General features: G+C 51.7%; 1 protein-coding gene across 1 annotated transcript; it reads right to left on the bottom strand.

The window, feature by feature from the left end:
- Positions 1–402: 402 nt before the first annotated feature.
- Positions 403–7,501, bottom strand: Rnf187 (ring finger protein 187). The gene is made up of 5 exons (XM_052758225.1): positions 7,351–7,501; positions 6,829–7,292; positions 5,545–5,637; positions 2,199–2,423; positions 403–1,525 (listed from the first exon to the last, which is right to left on the bottom strand). The coding sequence occupies exons 1-5, from the start codon at positions 7,499–7,501 to the stop codon at positions 1,523–1,525; spliced, it is 936 nt and encodes a 311-aa protein (XP_052614185.1). The 3' UTR covers positions 403–1,522.
- Positions 7,502–8,946: the final 1,445 nt, after the last annotated feature.

Here is an 8,946-nt window from a genome sequence, read left to right as displayed (position 1 = left end):
ACCTGCACCTGTTCCTGCCTTCCTGTTCTTCCCTGGCACTCAGGCAAAGGGAAGCTCTTCAGCCTGCAGGGAAGGCCAATCCTGGGCATCCAGTCACCCTGAATAGGAATGGGACTAGTCTGTTATCTTCCAGCCCTGGGTGCATCTGCTCACCTGGCTGGCCCTCTGCAGGACCGTCAGGTGGGCTAAGCAGAGTCCCCTCGGCATGTCTCCTCTTGGCCCTACTTCCTGGGTGTAATTACCACAGTCAACACTAGCTTTAGGATGACACCTGCCTCTCTTCCCGACTGTCTCAGTGACAGTCTGCTTATCCTGCTTTCATAAGGATCAAAGGCTCTGGACCCAGGTCAAAAGCAGGGGTCGCAGCTCTGTGGACAGAGTAGGAGGTGGAGAAACAGAGGCTGGAGCAAACCACTTTATTCAGCACGGAGGACCCAGCCCACCTGGGAGTCAAGCTGGAGCCAGTCACTACACCCAAGGCCAGGGCCTTCTGAGGACAAACACTGCTACCCCAAACCTACATGGGTCTGAATCTTTGGCCCCAGACCTGTGTCTGTCCACTCTGCTGGGTTTGGTTTCTTGGACTAGTTATCTACATACACAATGCTGCCGGCAACCACGCTACCACTACGCCACAAGTTTGTAAAATTAACCTACCGGAGAAAATAGGAGGTGAGAAAAAAGCCAAAAGTACAGCGAAGTGCCGCAGCACCAGGGCAGCACCAGGTGGCCCAGAGACGCCACCCCTGCTGCTCTTCTGCAGAGGAGAGGGTCCTTCCGTGAGAGGTGGGTAACAGTAGGGAGCACTCTGGGGATGCCAGTGACACTCAAGGGGCACACGCTGGGAGGAAAGAGGCCAGGAAAACAGAGCAGAAGGCAGCTCCCAGGGTCCGGCCCAGCAAGACCCAAAGGGAGGGAGCAGGCCTCTGCAGGGTGGAGAAGGCTTCACCTTTCTTCCCCAAGAGTCGGGTCTCAGCCACACCCCAGGGCCTCCTGCATCTCTATTCCCTGGCACTAATCCAGGCTGACTGTGACTGGTATGCCCAAGAGCCTTGCTGAGGGATGTCTGGGGAGCCAACCCTGTCATGGGCACCAATGGGGAGATGCAAGGTTTGGTTCCTGGACACTAGAGGGACATCGCCACACCAGGCCCCGAGCCATGGCGAAACAAGAAGGGGCTTCAGAGCTGCCCAGTGGTCTCAGACAGGGTTGGGACACACTGGGAAGGGAATCCAGGACTGGTCTCTACTAGCAACAGGTACAAGCCTGAGCACATTCATACCCCAAAGAAAACTAAAAACACAGCTGAGAAATGGAACTACGTGGACGACCAAAAGCGAGGTACTGCTGACGCTTCACCCCGGCCAATGTGCTGTCGGTGTTGACGGAAATGGGGCCTGTCCAGGACGAAGTGGTGCCAGGCAGAGGTCTCAGAGATATAGGTAGGGGTGCTGCAGGCCAGCTATAAAAAGTGGTTCCTTCTACCTCATGCTCCAGGGGGCCAGCCTGCTGCTAAGCATCATCACTGCAGGGAAAGAGACAGAGACAAAAGGAAAAGGCAGTGAAACAGAGAAAATGAAGGGGATAGGGAGACAAAGACGACAATGAGTCCGAGAAACACACAGAAAGAGACAGAACAGGCAGTGAGACAGACGGCTGCTCTCCTGAACACAACACTCCCAGAGCCAAGGTAACTTGACAACTCACTCAAATCCATCTTTGGACACAGGTCAAAGCCTGTGTCTCCAAGGCTGTACAGCACCCATCACCACCAGGACTGGACAGCCCCTAACAGCTAATGGGTATGTGGAATGGGGGATACCTCAGCTACATGTGGCTGATGATGGCCACATTACAAGCCCAGGCTCAGACTGCCAAGTGGGCAGCCTCAGGCTTCAGGTGTTGGCCCAACCCCTGGGGCAGAGATGAGGATGGGAGAAGACAAGGGGGGTCCCGGCTGCTCTGCTCAGGAGTCTGAGGGGTGAAAACATCCCTCCCATGTGAGACCCAGGGTCACCTCATCTCTTCCTCAGCTCTAAGTTCCTTCCTACCATTTCCCTGACATTCAGACCTAGGCCACAGCCAGGGTAAGGCAGGCTCCGGCCCCGACCTTGCTCTAGGGTGGCCTCCCTTCACTGGGGCTCTGAGCAGGCCAGAGATGTGACGTGGAGAGGCGCTCACTCCCCACTGGGTGGTACCTGCAGAAGCATGCTAAGGCCCAGGTTCCGGTGCTTCTTCTCCAGCTCCGACACAGCCTGCAGTAGGGACCGGAAGCGTTCTGCCGGATCAGCCTGCTCATCATCCTCAGAAACACCCTCATCCTTCTCAGCCTCCTGCAGAAAGTGTTCCTCCTCTTCCACGAAGAAGGCCCGGAGCTTCTTGTAGTCAGTCAGGGCCTTCTTTCTTCGGTCCATGACATGCCCCTGCAGGGGGAGTGGGAGAAAGGACAATAGTCCACCTTGGCCCACACCCACCGCTACTGTGTCCAAAGAAAGAGAACCCCATCTACTCTGAAAGAAACTAAGAAATATGACACCTCAAAATATGTCGGCTGGCTCTTCTGAATTAAACCTACTTTAAAAAAAAAAAAATCAAAGGTGAAAGAAGATTCTCTTGCATTGTTTTCCTAAGCAAGAAGTGCTATCTCCACATGAAAGATGCCCCTGTGGCCCCTTATGTGGTGCTAGCTTGGTTCTAATGTGAGGTGGAGTTGACAGGACCTTAAAGAGGTGGGGATTGAAGCCCAGCTGTAGCAGCACACACATGCCTTTAATCCCAACACTCAGGAGACAGATGCAGGCGATCTCCCTGAGTTCGAGGCTAGCCTCGTCTAGGCGAGTTCCAGGTCACTGATGGGTGTGCTCTCTTAAAAGACTGATGCTGGTCTCACAGGCTACCAGATGGTTCCCAAAGCAGCTGTTACAGAGAGAGCAATCCTGGGTCCACACACTTCCACCATGAGACCCCACTAGAGACAGGCAAACAGAGCCTTTTGATCTCTGATGTTCAGCCTCTAGAACCAATAACTTGCCTTCTTTACACAGTACTCAAGTCTTAGATAATTCTGTTACAGCAACAGAAAAAGGCTAACGCAACTCCCTGTACAAAGCAAAAGGGATGGCATTCTTATCAAGGCTGGAAGATGCTGCATGAACCTTGTTAAAAGAATTCTTTCATGTCTCCCAAATTAATCACTTGTCACAACCTGCCATTCTCCATCCAAGTCAATGTATTTGTTAGATTGTTAGATTGTGACTGCTTCTCTGGGCTGTTTCCTCATGAGGCCTCTCATACCACTTGAACTTCTATTAAGGCAACGTTCTGTCTCCCCTGCAGGAAATGCATTCCTAAGACACCGAAGTGTATAGATGCTCAAGTCCCTTTTACAAAATGGCCTAGCACTGCCATAACCTATCTGCATCCTTCCACATGCTGCAGGTCATCTCCAGCTGACACAATCTACCTAACACGACATAAATACTTCTTAAAGAGTGTAGCGGGAATTCATCCCACCAAGTAGCTTTGAGGTATAAGCTGGATCCACTTGCTCCCAGGCAGAACGGACGGTGGCTGTTCACTTGGTTCTGTATTCATGAGTCTATCTTCCCCTTTACTATCTTTTTTTTTTTTTTAAGATTTATTTATTTATTATGAATACAGCATGTATGACTGCCCGCCAGAAGAGGGCACCAGATCTCATTACAGATGGTTGTGAGCCACCATGTGGTTGCTGGGAATTGAACTCAGGACCTCTGGAAGAACCAGTCAGTGCTCTTAACCTCTGAGCCATCTCTCCAGCCCCCCCTTTACTATCTTAATGAATCCTTGTTACTCTCTTAAACAGACTCTTGTGGATTTCGCTCAAGAAAAGAGTTACTCTACTATACTGTGACTAGAAGGAAGTTTATGTACTAAGTACACACATACAACAACTACAGGCCTACGGTCTACTGTGGTGCTTGCTTTGTGTGATTACATTCAGAGCCTCTCACACGCTGGACAAGCATTCCACCAATGAGCAACATTCCCATTTTCAATCAGAAGTCGGTTAAGTCCTTGGACATAGAACCCACATATACACTGCTCAGCTTATGTGAAGACCCCACTCACAGCTTCCCAAAGGTGAACTCTGGGACCAAAGTCCTGTCAGAATGCACAGCAACCTTCCACCAGCTACTTTTCCTAATAGCCTCTGGTGAATCCGAGAGCAAAAAATCCATCCTGCCACCCTCAGCCACTCTTCAACCAGCCTAACATAGATAACAGAACTAAAAAACGACACTCCTGACTTCAGATCTTCATCCTGGCTCTGGACCATACAACACAGGCGACAGCCACGTTCCTAAGGGAAGAATGCTTCTGCTGAAAAGGATGTAAATACCAGCCAGATAACTGCTGTCTGGACAAGCTTGTCCCTCTGACTACAGGATCCTCATCTTCGTATTAAAAGCCTCTATGTGCTAGAACTTGTCCTTGGAATTACTGTGGGCTCCTAGAAAGCTGGACATCCTCAAAGCCTTCCAGTTTTGGTGAGGGGTAGAGCAGGTGGCTTCAGCCTTCAGGCACAGGCTATCTGAGAGAATCAGGGCTTCTGGAGTCTACAAAAACACTTTGGTTTTATGTTCTTAAAAAAAATGGGAGGAGGGTGGAAACTAATGAACTTTAATATATAGAAGGAAAAGTCACCAGAGTTTAAATCAATGTGCGGTTTTGTTGACAAGTAACCTTAAAAAACTGTAACATGATGTCACCTTGGTGTTTAACGCCATGAGATGAAGGCAAGCTGCTAAGTGCCAACTTTTTGTGTCCCCCCAAATCCCTGTGCTGAAACCTCCAGGTAATGGTGCTAAAAGTAGTGGGCCTTGCCAGGCGGTGGTGGTGCATGCCTTTAATCCCAGCACTCAGGAGGCAGAGCCAGGTGGATCTCTGTGAGTTCAAGGCCAGCCTGGTCTACAGAGCAAGATCCAGGACAGGCACCAAAACTACACAGAGAAACCCTGTCTTGAAAAAACCAAAAGTAGTGGGCCTTTGGGAAGTGGTTAGTCCTACCAGAGTAGATGGGATTAGTGCCCTAGCCCCAGAGAGCTCCTATCCCCCTCCATGTGATGATACACTGATAAAGGCCACCAGAAAGTAGCCCTGATCAGATATGGACTTGCCATGGCTTGCCTGTGGACTTCCAGCCTCCAGAGCAATAATGTCTGTGGTTTTATTTGGCAGCCAGAAAACAGCAAGTTCTACTGGGGTTGGCCAGAATCAAGAGTCCTACAAAGTGTCCTGTGTAGATACTACACTTGATAGCCAAAAGGCCGAGAATCGATGTGTCCTGTGTAGAAAAGGGAGCTGAAGCTTACAGAACTTCATGAGAAGGTAAAGCATGAGAAGGAAAGAGGATCCCTACTGAGTTCTGGCTAGACTGTGTCCCATGACAGTACTCTGGCATTCATTAAGTCCACACAGAGGCCCCTCCTCCAGCCAGCCAGGCAAATAGCAGCTCAGTTTGGTTGCCCTGCTGGTTCCCCACATCCAGGAGACTCCACTTGCCTTCCACACAGCAGCCGCTGATTCTGCCTGACCATGCAGGTCCCGGGCATCATTTAAGTCCTTCCTCATGATTTCCACGGACCCCTTGTTCTCCTGGGAAAGAAAAGCTGGTTATATATTGGGAAGAAGGATTTGAACACCCAGATCAGCAGTCCAGCCTCTGGCTGCTGCAAATCGTTTGTCTTTTAAAAGAGGGGTCTCTTGTGCTTCCCACTTTGTCAGAACTATGTACTCAGCAGACAGTTCTAGGTTTGCTGTGTGATTGCATGTTTTTAAATACTGATTCAGACAATGGCTTTCCTCTGACTCCTCCGTGTCCTGCTTGGTCTCTGTGGAGATTGCTGTCTTTGGAAGGGGAAAACAAGCCGCAGGACAACCCTAGCAGCATGTTCTGGCAGAGCATCCAGGTTAGGACCCCGATGTAACCACTGGCTTCCACCCCAACAGTGTTCACTAATAGTGACTAAATCCTATTCTGGAGTTCATGGTGCATCATTCCAGAACCTAAGGCTAACAGCACCCTCAAACACACTAAGCTAGTGGTTTCTCCTGCGGGGCAGAGACCAGGCATCACTCACTGCCTTCCTACCTGGCCTCTCAGAAACAGACACCCTGCCCCTCTCTGGGCCTGGGATGATACTCCAGACCCCTGGACCCTAGCTTTGCCGGGACTGTAATGGGCAGTTTCTACCCAATGGCAACTGTCACATGCAATGACCAAGAGAGCACAGCAGAGAAGGTTCCAGAATGAGATAGACAGGCAGTCCCTCAGAGGCCTGCAAGGGGTGGGTAACTGGCAGACAGAAGCCCACACTCAGGTCTCCACCAGCAAGTAGATGGGTGGGGCTTGCCTCAATGAGGTCACAGCCGGATAGGAGGAGGAAGAGGCCTTAGGGAATGAACCTGAAAGGAAATGGGGAAAAAAATGACAGTCTAAGGGCGGTATAGAGATAAGGAACAAGTAGGCCAGAGAACTGGGATGAAAGTGGACAAAAGAGCATGCTCTAGAGATGAGAGATCGAGGATCAGAGCGGGGTCCGGGAGATGGTTAACACAGATCGGGGAGGACCGAACTCACGGACTCCAGGATTCAAGAACACCGCAGGGACCCGCGGGGTAGGGAGGGTGCAGGGCTGTGGGGCACCGCGGAGACTCGGGGTGGGGAGGGTGCTGGGCACCCATGGGATGCGGCAGAGGGAAGAGGAGGTCAGCGCCCCGATCGAGAGACTGACTCCAGGTGAGTAAGGCACAAAGGTAAGTAGTGTGCGGGGCCGCCATGCGCACCTTGCCGCGCAGCGCCTTCCTCCAGCGCGGCTCCCATTCGGGCGGCTCCGGGCCCGCGGCCATGCGGCAGGCGGAGCATAGCGGATCTCCGTCGGCACGGCACAGCAGCTGGAGCGCGGCCTCGCTGGCAGGGCCGTCGCGGGCCGGCGCCGCGGCCGCCTCCTCGAGTGCCAGGAGGCGGCGACTGAGTGGAGGGCGGCCGGGTTCTACGGCGCGCTGCCAGCAGTCGTCCGCACACTCGGGGCACGGGAAGGGCCCGTCCTCCTCGGCCCAGAAGCGCACCACGCACGCCCGGCAGAACCGGTGGCCGCAGTCGGCGCGCACCGGCTCGCGGGGCGCGCGCTGGCACAAGGCGCAGACGGCCTCAGCGGGGCCCGCGGGGAGCGCCAGGGCTGCGGGTGGCGGCGCCGGCGGGGAGGGCGCAGAAGAGCCGGGGAATCGGCCGGAGAGCGAGGCCGACAAGCCTCAGCCCGACGACTCAGAACCGGACTGCGCCAACGCCGGGCACGCGCGCGCGCGCACGGGGCGGGGTTCGGGCTGCCGTGCGCTCTGACGTCCAGGTCCTGGCAGCTGCGCGCTCCTCCATCCAGGTCCTGGCAGCTGTACTCTCTCCGTTCAGGTCCTGGCAGCTGTACTCTCTCCATTCAGGTCCTGGCAGCTGTACTCTCTCCATTCAGGTCCTCTAGTCGCGCCCCGCCCAGGTCGGAGCAGCTGTGCACTCTTCCACCCTGGTTCTGGTAGCTGCTCACCTCTTTGTCCTGTTGGTGTCAGTCGTGGGCTCCGAACCCAGATCCTGACAGCGGTGCTCTCTGTGTCCTATCGGGTTACTCACACTCACACTCCAGGGTGCCGCCGCAATATCATAGATAGTTGCTGGTCTCCCATAGATAACTCGGGAGGTGGTCTGTCAGGGGAGACTTTGCAGTTCCTGAAATCCAGGGTGACTGAAGGTTTAGGGTGACTTATCTCGATACCTTCAACCCAGAAGCGGGATAAGACAGGTCAGGTAGGCAGAAACTCCTAAAATGATTAGCATGCCTGTGTAGTCAAGCGGGCGTCTGACCAAACTACAGAAGATAGCGACATAAGGTGAAGGTGGAAATGCCAGGTGCTTTTAGCTTGTGGGCCCAATGAGGAGTCGGTGCTTCTAAAAGCATAAACAGCTTCCAAGTGCCTGATGTATATCCACTACCCAACCAATACCATCCCCACGCCGTCTCCAGAACTGTTTTCATGTGCCAAATCTGAAAACCCATCCCCACCATTCTCCTTCCCATATTTGACTTTTCCTATCATCGATATGTCATAAGCTGGGACCATTTAGGATTGTCCTTTTATTGTTTTACTTGTGTAAGGAATTCTCTTTTTAATTCAAATGTTATTTAGCAATATATGATTTGGTCACCAGATTAGTAAATTTGCTGTGGAAAGTTGTAATCTTACTACTGGGGTGGGGGGCGTTGTGGAGAATAGAATCTCAGTGGTATAACTGGAATTTTGTGGAATTGGTTTCTTAAGTTCGTGGTGGCTACAGTTCTAAAAAGCTCAAGGCATTAAATGTGTTGCTCATCTTTTCACTATCTCCACTCCACTTAATTTATCAGTGTCCTGTAGGGAATCTAGGTTCCTGTTGACTTGCCCATTGCCATGTGAATTTTGACTAGTCATTTAGTGATATATGCCAGTTTTATAAAATAAAACAAGTTGCGCCTCTTGGGGGACCTCAACTTGTTTCGTTTGCAAGCTCAAGTGAAACTTAACTTGAGCTGTTTCTTGTAAATGTCTTATTGGAAGAAAACGAAATTTAAGCTCCACAGAGTATGAGTGCAGAGTGGCAAGTTTGGGAATAGGGTTCTGAATCTCTTGCAGATGATAGTCTTGGGAATTACTGAGATGCAGACTCAGGCATCGAATATTACTGTTGCTTATTGTTAATGTCTTGTTAATACAGGTTCGGCACCCAGAGAATCAAAATCTGAAACTGTTAAGACTGCTAACATGATGTCACCGATGGGAAAAATTCCCCATCGTGAGATCCATTCTGAACTGTGTACGCTGTACAAAAATACTATCAAGGAGAAAATTAGTTCTTGAGAGCGTGAGTTGTTGGTGAGGCTG

The sequence above is a fragment of the Peromyscus californicus genome, unplaced genomic scaffold (genome assembly GCF_007827085.1).
Source record: "Peromyscus californicus insignis strain IS unplaced genomic scaffold, ASM782708v3 Scaffold_3__1_contigs__length_106647218, whole genome shotgun sequence".
NCBI classification, from domain to species: domain Eukaryota; kingdom Metazoa; phylum Chordata; class Mammalia; order Rodentia; family Cricetidae; genus Peromyscus; species Peromyscus californicus.
This window is presented reverse-complemented; position numbering and strand designations above follow the sequence as displayed.